This window comes from Brugia malayi, assembly GCF_000002995.4.
Source record: "Brugia malayi strain FR3 genome assembly, contig: Bm_v4_Chr1_scaffold_001, whole genome shotgun sequence".
Taxonomy (NCBI): Eukaryota; Metazoa; Nematoda; class Chromadorea; order Rhabditida; family Onchocercidae; genus Brugia; species Brugia malayi.
The window spans coordinates 13,135,585-13,153,240 of record NW_025062475.1 but is presented as its reverse complement, the minus strand read 5'-3'; the positions used below and the strand labels follow the sequence as shown (position 1 = coordinate 13,153,240).

At 25.9% G+C, this 17,656-nt stretch overlaps 1 protein-coding gene across 3 annotated transcripts; it reads left to right on the top strand.

Annotated features, from left to right (window-relative positions):
• Positions 1-18: 18 nt before the first annotated feature.
• On the top strand, positions 19-17,090 carry Bm5539 (Rho-GTPase-activating, putative; the record flags this gene model as incomplete). 3 transcript variants are annotated; one of them, XM_043077738.1, is made up of 25 exons in its annotated part: positions 19-172; positions 611-706; positions 1,025-1,152; positions 1,377-1,460; positions 1,770-1,947; positions 2,128-2,189; positions 2,341-2,421; positions 2,755-2,863; positions 2,980-3,089; positions 3,451-3,533; positions 3,678-3,786; positions 4,384-4,426; positions 8,976-9,107; positions 9,231-9,293; positions 10,445-10,610; positions 11,041-11,202; positions 11,499-11,658; positions 12,031-12,197; positions 12,522-12,646; positions 13,017-13,209; positions 13,716-13,879; positions 14,833-14,884; positions 15,692-15,916; positions 16,449-16,531; positions 16,999-17,090. In XM_043077738.1, 25 exons carry the CDS (start codon positions 19-21, stop codon positions 17,088-17,090), a joined length of 3,021 nt encoding a protein of 1,006 aa, XP_042933672.1. The 3 variants fall into 3 exon arrangements, with proteins under 3 accessions (XP_042933672.1, XP_042933671.1, XP_042933673.1); XM_043077737.1 differs by lacking the exon at positions 8,976-9,107; XM_043077739.1 differs by lacking the exon at positions 8,976-9,107 and having other exon boundaries at positions 15,641-15,916.
• Positions 17,091-17,656: the final 566 nt, after the last annotated feature.

The following is a 17,656-nucleotide window of genomic DNA, read 5'->3' as shown; positions in this document are numbered from 1 at the left end:
TTTTAACGATCTATAATAATGGTTCTGCGACCGTTAGAATTTGCGGATTGCCTTTCGGATACTCCGTGGTTTCGCCAAAATTTACGTGAGCATGAAAGTGTTTTGGAAGATGCTCATAAAAATATCAAAAATATCGAAATACAATGCCGTGAACTTATTCATTGCACAAGAAGTAAGTTTTACTGTTTTCACATATTTAAGTTTTTATTTTTTACATCTTTTGTATTCTCAGTCACCTTTCTTTACACTATTCTGGTTCCAGTTTTTCATTTTTCTTTCTTTTCAATTTTTATCATTTCTTCATTCTTTTTTTCTTTTGCGTTTTTCTTTTTCTTTTTTAAAGCTAGGAGGAACTAGAACATAAATAAAACAAATATTTAGCACTTAGTTTTGATATCACATCAATCCATTAATTTATAGTTTAAACTTATTTTTTCATCAGATTAATTTAATTAAACTATCTTTTCTTCATTTTCCATATTATATAATATTTGTAAATGTCAGGAAAGTCTAGATTAGAATTTTATAGATGACGATTTATAAATACATTTTTTTTTAGTATGCATCAGAATAGGGAAGATATGAAATATAATTCATAATTATTTTGCAGAACTTTCTGTGGCTCAAAGAGCATTTGCAAAATCATTGAAAGAATTTAAATTTGTCACAATTGGTAGTACTCAGACAGATGATGAACGAAAAATAGGTTATTTTTTTCTTCTTAATTCTTCATTATTCTACCCATACTTTTGTGAATTATGAAGGATAATGTAGTTTGAGATGCTTTCATACATTTTTATTGCTATATAATGTTAATATAGAATGATAGATAATTTTTTTGTACCTTGTAGCTGCGTCATTGCTTAACTGTAGCGGTGAATAAAATAAAATAAAGCAATGAAATTCGACGTCTGATTTGATGCATGTTTCAATTTTGTGACAGAATTTCTACTATTGTATAATTAATTTATAATTACTGATAAATTATCATAATAAGAGCTTAATTGATATATTAGATTTGCAGCTGAGTGTGTGAGCAAATTTGGAGATTTTATAAGTCAGATCGAGGATCATCGCGAAAAAATCATTGAAGATTCGGAAATTCATTTTATCGAACCATTACGTAAATTTCGAGTAGAAGGAATTGGCAAGGTTACTTTTGATTTATGAATAGCGATTGCATTCATGTTAAATGCATGTTTGCATATTTGGATGACTAGTCTGTAGATCAAGGTAATATTACTTGTTCTTTGTCAGATTATTGTTTCATGCTTAATTTAGAATAAGTATAGTTTCCAAGGATTTCAAATTCTGTCAAGTCTTAATGCTATTACAAGATAATCATATATGTCTTTCAAAAATGCAAGTTAATTTAGGTATTACATGATGATAAAAAAAGATACGAAAAGGAATCCAATAAATTTTATGCATCACTCGAAAAACATTTGCATTTATCAACGGTAACTTTTTCTTTTTTTTATTATCTTTCTTCTGACTTTTATAGGCTGTTATTATTTTTTTTTTTGTAAAATTTAATTTCCTGCTATATCTCTTCTTTCATTAGTAAACTTCTACTTTTGCTAGCAAAAATTAAAAAATCTTCCCTGATAAAATCTTTTCCTAATTAAAATTTCCACCACGATTTGAAATAACTTTGAAAGTATGAGAACATACAAAATACTTGGAAACTCCAGATGAAAATGATAAAACCATTTGCAACGTATTTAGGAAATCTATGTTAAACTATTCTTTAAATTGAAAATTTAAAGGCACGGAAAAATGATTTCAAAGAAGCAGATGCCCAACTGGATATGCAGCAGCGGAATTTCTGTAGCTGTTCGCTGGACTATGTAACAGCGATACAAGCGGTTCAAGAAAGAATGAAATTTGAATTTGTAGAGACGCTATGCTCATTCGTATATAGCTGGCTTACTTTTTATCATGTTGGTAAGTGTTAATATTTTTCACATATGAAAATTTTTTTCTTTTTTACACGGATGTAATAAAAATTATTTATGTTTTATTAAAATTTGTATTGCTTTATGCTTCTGGGTGTCACTGTAGAAAGCATCGTTTCTCATTGTCAAGCAATAAAATCATTGTTGGCAATGATAAGAATCTTTTTAGGTCACGTAACACATGAGGATTTCAAGCCATTTCTAAGTGAAGTGCAGTCAAAAGTTCAAAAGGTCATATTTTTGTGTTTGTTTGGTTTATAGATATCCATTTTCACACTGTCTTTTATCAACAAAGATATTGGAGAGAGCACCTTATTCGTTCGAATTCATTTTATGCGAATTTTTTTGTTAATTTTTATTGAAAATAAAGAGTAAATTTTAGGCAAAAGAAAGCTTCGAGGAAACAAAAGAATATTATGTGCAGCTCAAAGATAAAATGCTGATAAATCATTTGAAAAATGCAGTAGGTTTTGATTTTTGCAAGAATTTTAAACGTTTTATCACGAAATATTTGGATGTCTTTTTCAAGCGATCCAAATGTATGAAATTAGAAGTTTCATTTAAATGCTAGATTCCTTATTATTCAATGTTCAGCTGTCATATCACGAAAGAGTGGAAAAGTGACTTTAGGAAATTAGAATTCATCAGATAAACTAATTACTTACTGATATTTTTCAATATGAGATCTAGGTTATCAGTTGCTGGGTAGATGTTTCTAGGGGCAGGATTAGCAAAAAATTTAGGCAAAATTTAATACAAATTAACCTTGTGTATAAATCGACTTTACGAATTTCAGGTATTTCAAACGGGTAAAAATGACAGTGATAATGAAAATCCGACGCCTCGAACCGTTTCTAGCATAAAACAAGGCTATATTTTTGCTCATGAAAAAAGTAAAATCCCAAGTAGGTTATTTTCTATTTCTTAAAAACTTGTATTACACGAAGACATGTTTTTTGGAGGAATATGTGACATAATCACATTATCTATTTAATATTTATAGTCACATATTTGTTTCCAGAAACAATTAGTAGAGATGTTTTGTCAAATCGATGGACTATGTATTATTGTGTATATCAAAAGGAAACACGAATATTCACAATGATTCCAGTAAATAACACAGCAAGAACGGTTAGTAAAATACTGTAGTTATAATTTTTGGCAATTTGTTGATTATTAAAAATGACAAATGAAATTTTGGAATGATCTCAAATCTTTGAAATGTTTTGTTTTGTTTTTTTTTTTTTTTTTTTTTCTAAAAAAAGGTCATGAGGAACAGTAGAACTCACAGAAGTTGATATATATTGTAAATTTCATTATTAATTTAGTTTTATTGCATATTGTAAAATAGGTCATCTTAAACTGTAACTGCCATGCAACTCTGTGTGACAGCTATTATCAAATCATATTTTATGCAATTTTTCATCCTAAATCCAGGTTCCATTCAATTTTTAAAATTCACTAATTATTTTTCTTTGTTTTATCACTTAAGGATATGAAAGGTGCGCTTGGACAATCTGTTTCTTTTAAACTGAAGACATGCACTCGAAGGGCCTCAGACAGTATTGATAAGAGGTTTTTTTTTTTTTCCTTTTTTCATAATACTATTAAAATTTCAAATAATAATGTTAATCTATGGAAATAACTCATATAATATGCATAGTTTCAATCATTAAGGCATTCTATACATTTTACTTTCTTCATAAAATTATTTTCTAGGTTTTGCTTTGATGTCTTAGCAATGGATCGTACCGAGCAAATGACGCTACAAGCATTATCGGAAGAAGATCGTCGACAATGGCTTGATGCTATGGATGGAAGAGAGCCCGTAAGATTTCATATCATTTGACAACTTTATAATTTGTAAAATATTGATTTCAAATATGTATTGGATTTGCTAATGTTATGTAAGCAATGTGTACAACTCAAATTTTGGGCGTCTCGAATCCTCATATTTGCTGTATTAGCAATTAACAAAATAACTCAAATTTGGATGACTGAATTCAAATACTGTTTTGAATCTGTGTTTATAAGACATTCCTAGTGCAATAAAAACATTATCTTTAAAATTGAAATATTACAAATGTGAAGGTAATTTTAATTATAATGAAAAAACTGATCTGATATAGTATTTGTTATTCAATGAAAGCTAAGTATGATGCGAAAAATATTCTAAGGATTAGCTATGTATGAAATATTTTTGATATTGCCGCTATCTGATTAGTGTTCTAGGAAATTGGATATTATCTTTCTGAATATTGGATATTAGCTTTTTTGATAATTATGTTGTTATTGAATAAAACAACTGTGCTTTTTTTTATTTCACTTCGATTCATTAATGGAGTTAAAATCATATAAGTAAAGTGTATAAATTCTTTTTTGCACTTTTTTTTGAAAACATCATAATAACACAAACAAATTTCAGATATACTCACCTGGAACAGGACCAACATCAAATTGCCTCGGAAGTAAGCACTTTTTTTTTTCGTTTTATATAACCAATAGCAAAACTAAATTTGTATAATTCTTTGTTTTTTTCTTTTCTTTCTCCTTTTTTGATCATATCTGTGATGCATGTATGTTTAGTACAAATAGTATAATGATTCTTGCATTTTGCAATCTCAGAACTTTTTATTGATGATCCGTTTCTTATTGTTGTTTGCAGTTTTTTCTTTTAGTTGTTTAGTATCAAAAATCCTAAATGATTTAATTCTTTTATTGCAAGGTTTTTTTTTTTTTTTTTCTTTAAATGAGTAATTATTTTACTTTGATTCTTAAGCTATTTGACTTGTAGCTCAAGGTGAAGTGAAATCAGATCCACCTATTTACCAATATTTTATCTATTCTGTTATTCTTACTTTGCAGTTTTTTTTTTTTTTTTTTTTTCTTTTTGTTTATCTTCAAAATTTAATACTTGGACATAATATGGAATGCCGAATCTAATGATGTCATTACATATATATTAAGCTCTCATTGTAATCTCACTAATTCCACTGGTTAAATCATTTAATCCAGTTTGACATTTTCAGAATCCTATAATCCCTGGATATTGTTTTTGTTATTAGCGGTAGTTCCTTGAAATTTTAATTCATGAAAAATTTGCGTAATTTCTTTTTTTGTTTTTGGATGCATTCATGAATTTTTTTTTATCATGAAATTAAATTGGAAGAAGGAGAAAAAAAAAAGAAGAATGACTTCTTTATTTCTTTTTTGAATGCTTAAAAAAAAAAAAAAATTAGTTATGCATATATCTACTACATCTGTTAGACATAACTACATAATCTTTTATGAAACATTTTTTGGGCATATAAAAAAAAAAAAAAAAAAAAGAACCATATAATTTAAATGATGTGGAAGAAGTGAAAAAGTTTATTTCTAAACTTTTTGATCATATGGAAGAAATAAAAGAGATGAGAAGCGATAAATTGAAAGATGAAAATAGGTAGTACTTAGTTATTTATCATAATATGGTATTGTATCTCTTCAAAATTTGATCTTATTCAGTTTTTTTTTTTTTTTTTGTTTTTGTTTCCTTCCTTCCTAAATTTCAGATCATTTTTCTAATTTTCTAATATTTTTGTTTTGTCATTTTATTTTACCACATCATTAAAATAATTCTTAAAGAATTTAACGATTTTTGTTTTTTTTTTTTTTTTCTTTTTTATTATGAACTTTAAGATCTTAAAAAGAGTTTTTGGTTTTTTTTTTTTTTTTCTTGCCTTTTTAGAAGAAAAATTAATTGAAATTACCAATTTTATGTCAATTTGTGATATGTTATGCTAGGCTCAAAAGTATGTTTGCTACAATGCTTTTTTCTTTTTTTCTTTTTTTTTTTTTTTTATTTATGATTTTGCTGCTATTGTTGTTTTCATAGTTATTTTTGGATGATGATGTGCTAGTGGTAAAAAAAAAAAAAGAATTAGTAAAAGTACTAGCATTAGCTTTAGAAGCATATTCATTACATAACGCTGATTGCTGTTTACTTCCTTACATTCTATTACATTTGTATAGAGAATATGGTAAATTATAAAAATTTTCAAATAATTTTGTTCCATGATCGATAAAACGATTCAATTACACCTCAAATATTTTATTCGATTTTTTTTTTTTTTATCTCAACTTTTATGCTCATGTTTACATGCTTTCATTTATATTATCACATTTTTGAATTACATAACAGCAAGCTATCATTGCTAACCAATTGTTAACATTTCAAAGAAAAATGTACCTTTGAAAATATTTTTCCTATTAAATTGAGATTGAAATTTAGGAATTATTTTTTGCATATAATTGAATAAATTTACTTGAAATTTCAATTTGAAATTTTCAAAGAGAAATCAATCGATGCAAAATTAGATACGTGTTGTTTTTTGTTTTTTTTTTTTTTTTGTTTTTTTAGAAGATTTGGGTGCATATATGCATTCCTTATTTCGTTAAGTTTACATTAAATGTAATAAATTGAATGGTAAATATTGTAATTTAGACTCTTTTAAAAATATTTTTCAAAATTAGTCTTTTTTTTTTTTAATAATAATTTTAATTTTTTTTAATAGTATAATTTATGTTATCTGATTTACTTTTTAGTATTAAGTTTTGAATATATAAATATAATTAATTTATGGTAAGAATGTTTCACTTTATATTATAAAACTATATCATGACGAATGAATTTCTGCATGATAGTTCGTTTCACTGTTAGTGAAAATAAAATTATTATCCATAATAATAATAAAAGAGTATTTATTTATATATCAATAGTTATAGAAGTACTCAATCAATAAATAACTAAGTAATGAATTGGTCAATCTGATCATTAGTATTGATTGTGAAAATTTTTGAGCTGGAATTTTATGTACAGAGTAAAGAGTAAAGATTACAAGGAAAGATTTCAAATTTAGAATAGTTTTCTTATGAAATCAAAGTGTGCTTTGTTGTGCTTTGTTTAATTTGCAAGAAATTCATCGAAAGAGTATCTTCTATTTTCTTATGATAGATAGAAGAGATACTATTGCTATAATACATTAATTAATTAGATTTAAAAAATAGTGATGATTATACATTTTTAACCTATTATCAAATTTTACTAACTTTTTTTTTTTTTTTAAATGAAATTCTTTTTAGTCATTTTGTTGTTAGTTATAAGTGACAGTTGTTATGCAATTTCATATATTTCATTCATCAGTATGCGAGAATTTAGAAAAGCACTGAGATGGTGACTGGTGACTGATTGTTGATTGACCAAAGTTGATGCGACAGCATTATCTTCACTTTCAAGAAATTGAATAAATGCTAAAAGCTTTGATAGAATATGATTTCATTTATTGTTTGAAGTAATTTTCATATTAACATGTAAACATGAAATAATCACATGAAATTTTATGTTAGATACATTTATAGAATTTTATTTATCTCTCATTGACATTCATTTTATTTTATACAATTATCACTTTTATTTGGCCTAATCGCTACCGTAGTTGCAAAAAATCATTTATCTCCTTAAATGTTAGTAGTTTACACTTTATCATGAGCATTTTAATTTAAATTTTAGACTTACCTAATTTTGTAAAAATAATTACTGCTCTCTCTCTCTCTCTCTCTCCTCGACAGAGTTTTGTAGCTGAGAGATGGAATTGAATTGAAAATATAAGCATATATCTTCTTTTTTTTTTTTTTTTTTTTTTTTTTAAATAATGCGATCTGTTTGCTAAGTTTTAAGAACATTGGTGCACATATGGTTTCTCCTAAATTTCATCTTCTTAAAATGTTTTGTTCAAAATTTTGATTTGCTCCAGAATTACTTCTTCTCCCGAGAGGAATTTCTCTTTTTTTTTTTTTTTTTTTCAACTAAATTATGTCAAACTTTAATAATTGGAATTTTTTTCTCGTGTCGAAATATTTCTAAATTTCTAACATTAACTAATAGAGATAATGTTAAATTTAATAATTATAAATTATATAACATCTTATATTACTACATAGCTATTTTTATATATCTTTAACACATAGTAACGGTTTTTTTTTTTTTTTTTTTTTATTTTTACTCATATTTCTTTGTCTCATTATGCTACTATAATAAGTTTATTCTTTTGGTACCTTGATAGAATGAAAAATGATAAATCTTCAAATAATATAAAATATATTTAAGTACAAATCTTTATCAAAATTTACGCATGTTGGTTATGTTGAAAAAGCATAGATAGGTACGTATTAGGTTTAATTATTTTTTTCACATTGTATTCTACATATGATTGTTATTTTGGAAAATAAATTCGGTAACTAACAACATTTATTTAAATCATTTATAAAATTTAATTTCAAATCTTTTCGAATATTTTACAACGTCAATGATATTTATTATTTGCTTATTGTTATTGTTATTTGATATAGAATGAATGAAAATATTTATCTTCAACAATATTGATAAATTATCTTCATTATAGTTGTAAAATCATTTTTTTTTTTTTTTTTTAAGTGGTATTAATATTATTGTAAGAAAATGTTTTTTATGAAAGAAATTTTCAATCATAGAAATGTATACACTCACTTTTTTTTTCAAAGATTCATTCATTTTCATGTCGCATATTAGTTAGTTATGCTAATCTTCATTATTGACGTCATTTTTTAATGCAAAATGAAAGATTTAGAGAGTGTGGAAGAAATTCAATACTTCATAGAGGCTTAAATTTTAAAAGAATTTAGACATCTAAAAAGATAGACTAAAAATATGTATTCAATGCTTATTAGGCCTTCTTTTTTTTTTTCCTCTCTCTCTCTTTTTAGACATCATTATTGGTTTCAGTTTCATAAAGAAATATTCTAGCATCAGCAGCAAACAACAACAGCAACAAATATCACTAGTATTAGTAATAGTAGTATTACTACTTTGATAATATTATTATCATAAATGATAAAATTTATCTTTAATCATATATTTTTCTGAATGCAAATGTTTGTATTCTCTTCTTTAATCATTCATTTTCTGCTTTACTAAACATTCAATGCGTTCTTCATACGCAGACTTTACCCATTCTTCGGGTATTACTAATCGTCTTGATCGTACCTCAACAACTTACAATTTAACCCAAGGTTTGAGAGCTGTATATTGTGGTAGTGCATTTTTGCCGGCATTTGTATTGGATGAATGCCATGGTATTTTTCTTTTTCTTTTTTTAAATTTTTATTTAAAATGAACAAAGTTTTTTTCTCCTTATATTTAATCTTAATTAGATATATTTATTAATTGGTAGTCCTTTTTTTTTTTCTTTTTTGCAGCAGTTTTGGATGATAGTGGTTTCGATTTTGTACGAAAATGTATAGAAGCAATCGAAGAAAAAGGTTTGTGAATTTTGAAGAGAAGTTAAAAATTAAATTCGAAAAAATTTAAATGATACATAAAAAATTTTCACAGGTGTTTTAATTCTATGTTATCAAATTTGAAATTATATTTTCAAATGTAAAATTATGCTATTTGAAAAGCGATATAATTATCAGTTGCTGATATTTTGAGAAAATAAGTTGCTATCATTATTAGCAATGATTGGTAATAGCTTTTCCACTTCGACAATTTTAATTTAGTTACCATAGAATTTTTTTTTTTTTTTTTCTTTAGAAGTTACCATATTGAATTATTAAAATTTGATCAACCTATTGTATTTCTGACTCATTGCACTCTAATTTCTTCACTTTATCAATTTATTAAAAGCAAAAAATTGATGTCTTGTGATACTTTTACAGTATGGATAATACTTATTTAATGCGTTGGATTTTAAATATTACATTGGTTGATATGTTAAGACTAATTAAACTTTTCTAAAATCATAGCTTTGGCTTAACATCTGTGTTTTCTATCGCATTATTTTTTATTTTTTTTTTTCCTTTCCTTTGCAAATTAATTATTTGTTTTCAAGTGATAATGGCACTTTTACTTTCAAAAAATAGAACTTTTTTTTTTCTCTCCCTTTCTCTCTCTCTCTCTCCCTTCCATACACTTCTCCTTCATTTTCAAACTGAAGAATAAATTAAATTAAAGAATTGTTATTGAAGATGAGGAAAAGATTTTAATTCTGCAATACAATCTATAAATATTTTGGGAGTGATGATGAATTGTAATTATTAACTTTTTAGTGCTGTATTATTGGAAAAATTAAAAATTTCAACTTCATTTAAAATATTATTTTGTTCGCTATATGCTGTTAGCTTAGAAAGGATCATAAATTAGTTTTTTACAACAAATTTAAACAGCAAACATGCGAAAACATTTCATACATATGTTTTAAACTAATGTCATTGCTCAGTTTTTAGATTTATATCATAATTTGAAAGTTTGAAGAAATTCCCTTTTGCAACTTGTTAACTGCTCAAATATTTTCTCATCCTTTCTTGACATTTCTTCGTTTTTTGTAGTCAGTGAGAAGTATAAACATGCAAACATATATTAATTTCTGGTATATTTTTGTTAAAAAATATTAAAATTTTTTTTTTTTTAGGGATATGTGAGCAAGGATTATATCGAAATTGTGGTGTTACATCTAAAGTGCAAAAGTTACTGCAAATTGGATTAGACAAACGACGTTCCATATATGACAAACTTAGCTTTACAGATGATGAATGGGAAATTAAAACATTGTCAAGCGCTCTTAAAACTTTTTTAAGGTTTTTTTTTTTCTTTTTTTTTCTGACATGTTGTAATGCTAATCACAATTAAAGGCTAAATGTGTTAGTCATATTTAGTTTTTTTTTTTTTTTTTTTCTTTTTTTGTGATCAAGGATCTAATTTATTTTAACTATACGTAATTATTTACACTTATAGTATTACGTTTACTTGACTTTATTGAAAATTATGATAATTGTATTTGACATGAAAGCATTTTTCTAACGGTTTGAAATGAAATGATGAAACTGATAATTTTGAACATAGCATTTACGCAACCACTGAATGTTTAATTTAGTATTATAGACATTCGAGTTTTGTTGCATAATTTCTCACGAGATGCCAAAGTAATTTATTTGACTCAGCCTTGTATAAGTAAATTTTAATATAATTGAGACTTTAATATTTTCCAGGATATTATATTTTTTTTAGGAATTTGCCAGAACCACTTATGACGTTTGACTTACATCATCACTTTATTAATGCCGCCAAAATGGATTCCAAAACACGTGTTTCCTATATTCACTATTTTGTCTATAAATTACCGCAAATACATTTCGAGATGTTGCAAATTATTATTGAACATCTTAAGAAGTAAATTTTTCAAGCTCTTTAAAAAGATAAAAAAAAAAAAAAAAAAAGAAGAAATTATTTTTTAGTTATGAAAATTAAATTCTGCATTAAATTCCAAAAAATAACATTATCAAATTTAATTAATATTAGATGTATAAAATTAGCTGATGATATCAAAAAGAATTGTACTATTATTTGCAATTATTTTACGATTGCTTCACTTAATTATCTATGAATTTTTTTTTTTTTTTTCACTAATTTTCAATTTTATTTCATGTTTTTCTTTTTTTTTTTTTTTTTTTTTTGTTAAATTACAGAGTGGCAAATCGTTCCAGTGAAAATCTGATGACAGTAGGTAATCTTGCTGTTTGTTTTGGGCCAACATTATTAAGGCCAAAAGAGGAAACAATGGCAGCTATTATGGATATTAAATTTTGTAATGTAGTTGTCGAAGTGCTCATTGCAAATTATGATCTCGTTAGCTCTTTTAATATTTGTTGCATATTAATGAGGAAGTTTTGTCCAAGATTAAACTTGCTAATTAAGAGAGATTTAACTGTGGAAACAGAGAGAGAGAGAGGGTGGTAAAGCTAGGAAAATAATGCATTTAATTCATTTAGGAATTGTTAAGGCTAGAAAATTGCTAAGAAAAAAAACTATTATTATCTGTTTAATTTCAATAAAAGAAAAGTGGTATAGGAAGTTGTAAGCTGTTACATGAATATTGTTCTTGGTTTATGTTTATTTATTATTTCTGTTTTTTCTTTTTTTTTTTTTCTTTTGATAATTAAAAGTTAATTTTATGAATTTTAGTAGAATATTGGTATTTATTTCCTTTTTTTTTTGCAGATATTTAAAAATAAACCAAAAGAAATTGATAATATTCCTTGTCCAGCAAGGTCCAACGATCAGGAGGAGTTCATAAGTGAAAGCTCTTCTTTTGGTGAAACTGGTACTGGTCCTTCTATTGCTTTCTCAAAACAGCAAATTGTATCAATTTCTCAAGAAGAAAAGCGGTAATTCATCTTTGACAATTCTTTCTTTTTGCTCAATCCGTTAAAAAAAATGATCGTATGAAGAATAAATTTGAGTTAGTAATGATCACTAATTCATGAATATAAGGGAAATGAAATTAATTATTTCGTTGATTATATGAATTAATAATTGTCATTCATTGTCGAGTGATTTATATGTAAAATAAGGAAGTGAAGATTAATAGTTAAAAGACGACAAACATAGCATATGACTATTTATATAGACAGAGTTAAAATTAAACTTTAAGAAATTACAAAAGATTACAAAGATATTTGATAAAGGAAAATATATAAATCTTATTACAGATCGCAAGCAGAAGGTACATCAATTTCCAGTAAGCGTCCACAAACAATTGCCAGTTCAAGTAAATGTCAACGTCCTCCTCCTATTTACGATAGAGTGCCATATTGTTACACTGACAGTAATGATGGTATGTTTTTATTTGTCATTTGTTACTATATTTTGCATCATAAAGGTTTAAAAATTTTTTTTTTTTCTCCATAATTAACTTTGTGTGTTGATATGGAGAAATTTTTGAAAGATTCTTTGCTAATTTCAGATTAATTTAAAATTTTTGCATTTCTTAATTTTTCATTTATCTTCAATAAAGCCATTAATGAACACATTTTTGTGCTCGTATTGCTAAAATTATTAATCAATTTCATATTTGCATAGAAAAATTAACAGAAAAATATTTTCTACATATTTGGACGATAAATAATAGAAATAATTGCAAGAATTGACTATTAAATATTTAAATTTATGTACACATTTCTGAATTATAATAACAGATTTTGAAGATTTAAACATGAGTTCATCGAATCGTTCAATGCATACAGCAGCATACAATAAGCCGAGCACTTCTGCTGGAACATCACCTGTCACACCGATAGCTAAGAATAGTTTGACATGTTCATCTTCTGCACTTACACAAAATACCACAAAGTGTCAAATGAGACAGCCTTTACGTGGACAATCTACTGCTCATCTCCGGTTTGTTCAATTTTATATGAAAAAAAAAAAAAAAAAAAGATCGAAAATTACTATTAGAAATATAAGATTTAAATTAAAAAAATATTCTCAAAAATGACTGGAAGTTTTACTGCAAATCTTAGCAGTATTTGGTTTATTAAATGAGTACGGTTATTTGCCATTAACAAAATTTTTTTTTGTAATCCTCATTCTTATATTAATTAATTTTGTATTTTTTATAAGATATTTTATAGCAAAAAAACCTGTTAGTTTAAGTATTGAGGTTTTTTTTTTTTTTTTTTTGTTATTTCAATGGATGGTAGTTTATATAACAGAAAAGTGTTACTTACAATAAAAAAAAAAGAAAAAAACCTATCATTAAACATGGATATCTCTCTAATAGGAAAATTAGCAAAAGACTATAATTTCATCTCATATTATTCGAGATCAATATGTGAATGATTTTTTTACACCACATTAAGCATTTATTAAAATAATTTTATTTATATTTAAAATTCAAATTTCAGAGGTGCCACAGAACACGAACGTCGAACATCAGTTGGGAAAAAATGTGCGGAAAGTTGGGAATCATTGAATTCAGCAAGTACTGGTTCGGATCCATTACCAAATGAACGGTTCCGTCATCATTATCCTAAAATTGCTCAGGAACGGCATACTACCACCTCCAGAGGTTACTATCTTTTTTTTTTTTTTTTTTTTTTTTGTAAATTGAAAGATTAAAATTTCTTATTTGCTGTAAAATTCTTCAGCTCTGATTTGGCACAAAAGCTGAAAGCTTCTATTTCTTATAAATATTGTAGAATGGGAAATTTGATTTTTTTTTTTTGTTGTAGAATATGGAAAAAAAGAAAAAGTAAACATATTTACAAAAAGATTTTTGAAATAAAAATAGGAGATAGAAAGAAGCTAAATAAAGAATTTTTTAATTCTTGATTTTTGTATTGAAAATGAAAATTGCATATGAGATATGAAGTGATCATTAAAATTCGAAGCTGTAATGTAATGGTTATAAAATATCACAATGACTATGATATTTGAATCATTAAAGCATAATGTTATTTCTTGCAATTATTGTACCTAAATTTCCAAAACTAAATTAATCATTTCAACTTCTTTCAGTCCAACCAATAAAGAATTTTGAAATCCATTATTTAGATCTTAGCCATTGAATTTAAGAGAACTTGTAAAGTATATTTCCAGTACCCAAAGCTAAGATCATATTATCTCAATCAAGAATACCACATCTCGAGAACAGACATACAAAAGATCTTTCGAAAACAGAAAAAACAAAAAAAACAAAAAAATAAAAATAAAAAAGGATAGGATTTGCTTAAGATGTTGTATTATACACCATCGTCTAACATTTCTTATCAAATGTGCTTCAACCAAAACTACAGTTTTTTTTTTTTTTTTTTTTCTATTTTTGATCATAACTAACTCTAATAAGAAGGTAGAACTTTTATTCATCTGTTTCATTAAAACATATCATTTGCTTACCTGTTAAGTATTTTGAAGCAAAGTTTTGATAATCGATTGCTTAGCTTCTTGTGCAAAGCTTAAGCGATATATAATAAAATAAAGTTATATTTATTGTTGTTATCATCATTGATATTCATATTTCAGCTAAATTGAACACATCGTACGCTCCAGCATATAATCCATTTTCTTCTGAATCGTAAGTTTGTAATTTTAAAAATTTTTGCTGTTGTTTTTTTTTTTTTTTTTTTTTTCTTCTTTTTTGTGCTATTTGTATAATTTATCCTTTCTTGCTTACATTTGTTTATCTATCTTCGTGTATGTCTTATTGTTCCTTTTTTTTTTAATGTTTATTTTGCATAATAGTTACACTGAATTAAGCATGTTATAACTAACTCAGACACATCTTCTGTAAATGATAATTATAAAAAAAATTTTTTGGATTGTTCTACAAATTTTCATTTCTTAATCTCACAAAAACACAGCAAAATTTTCTTTAAAAAGTTTGCACAAAAATTTTTGGTATAATTTTATAAAATTAACGGAAAGTAATGATTGGCAAGAAAAGAATACAGTTGAATTAAAGGTTATCTTAGCTTTAATTTCGAGTAATTTTACTAATATCTAGCTAGTTTCATATTTACCATTCGTAAGTTAATATCGAAAATTACGGATGTAGTTAGAAGAAAGTGATGTCTTGGTGATAACATTCCACGTACACTTCAATTTTATGTGTGTGTTTGTTTGTGTTTGTAAATAACTTTTATATATTTCAATATAGTATTGGAAATATAATAACATAACTTTTCTCCACTTATCAAATGCTTTATTTGCTTTTTTTTTTTTCTTCACTTTAAAAATAACTGCTACTTTCTGCGTCGTTTTTTTTTTTTTCTTTTCAATGAAATAAATTAAATAATTTTCTGCATTTCCGTATTTTCACTCACAGTTTCAGCTTCATCACAGCTTCTAATTTATTTTCCACAAACGCCAATAACTGTTGTAGTGGACGTCGTAAAATATCACCTTTGCCTGTGTCAAAATATCAGCAACATCGTTGTTTTGATTTATCGCGACAGTCCAAAAATGTCAATTTGCCAGACGGCGATGATGTCACGGATGATGTTAATGTTTGCGGTGATACCCCTACTGTTACCGAGGTGCTTATCAGTGATCTCAGGGTTTCACCATTGTTCACGTGTACTCATACTTTGGGAGCACTTCAACCAAGGTATTAAAAGTCATCTATAAGTTAGATGTAATATTTTAGGTTTTTATACATATTTTTTAATAGGTTTTGATAATTTGAAGTTTGCAATTAAAGAAGACAATTTGCATGCATTTTCATACTTTTTTTTTTTTCGTAAGGTTTTTTTAGTATTAATAAAAATAATTGAGCAAATGAATGAAATAACTAGCTGATTCCTTTATTTCTTCTATGCATGACTTTCTTACCCTTTGTTTCTTTCTGTTTAACTTTTTAAGCAAATTTGATAAGAAAAGATTAAATTTATCACCAATTTTTATTCATCTTTAAATTATAAAAGTTATGAATTGGTTAACAATGATATTAAAAGTTTCAGAACTATTTCGTTTCAACTATTCCCATAAATTTTCTTGGCATTAAATTTTAAGCATTAATTTTTAATAACTTATAACTTTTACAAAATTATGGCAATGAAAATAGGCATCAAATAATGAATAATCGTACATATTATTGCTCATTATTTCTTTTTTTTTTTTACGAATTTTAAAATTTCCAGTCGGCGAGTGAAAACACTTTATGCATGTACAGCAGGTCACAATACTGAATTGTCTTTTCAGCCTGGACAAATTATTACTAATGGCTAGTTCTTTCTTTTTCATTCTTAAGAATATATTTGATGCTGAATTAAGGTAATACTTCTTCTAGGTATTACTTTACTCTTAGCACTTATATGTTTGAAGTGTCTTTAAATTTGATACCAGAATACGATCTATTTTGAATAAATTTCTTAGTAATAACGATAAGTTGCATAAGCTTGTAAACCTAGTATTATGTGCATTTGTAACGAACGTTTTCATCACTCAGAATAATCCGTTTTTCTTTGCGATTTATAGAACCAGAATATGCCGGAAACAGCTAAAATTTTTTTTTTTTTTTTTCTAAAAGAAGCTGAAATGAAACATAAACTAGAGTTCAACTGGTCTCAATTCATCTTTTTTACTATAACATATGTTACAGTTCTTTATTCTAGTTAATATATAGTGCTTTTATGATCTTTCTAACTTAAATCATCTCTAGTGAAATCTTAAATTCTAATTCTTTTGTAGTTTATGAATCAAAAGAAGATGGTTGGCTGATTGGAACTTTAAACGGAAAAACTGGTCTCATTCCAGCGAATTATGTCGAACCACTCCCATAATTTGACATTTTTCTTTACTGTTGCATTAGAATAGTGTCTTTCTTGTTCACTCTCTTACCTTGAGCCTATAATTTATGAAAATAATTGTAGTATTGAAAAAATAAAATGACTTGACCATCAAATATATATTTTATTATTAGGATCGATGTATGTTTGTACTTTTATTGATTAACATTACGAAGATTGTGTTTTATTATTAGCTAGTCTCTCTCATTCTAACTTTTTTTTTTTTTCACTTCAAATTGTATTTCACGCTCAGAATTTAAGTATAGCAGGTAATTTCTGATAAAAAATAATTTCTTCAAGGAAGAATTATTCCTTTACAGAATCCTGAAGATTTTTCTTTTTTGTGGAATTTAATTTTCGTTGTAAAGAGACGGAAGATTTACATTCCATTTCAGTTTTATTTATTAGATTATCCGTCTTTTGGTCTCATTGATACATCTTTCACAGTCTTTCCGTCTGCTATTGAACTATTTAATTATAGCGAATGGTGTAGAAGATATTGTCAAATAGTCCATAGTAGCATATATTCTAATAGTAGAACATTGACCTCTAACTCTAAC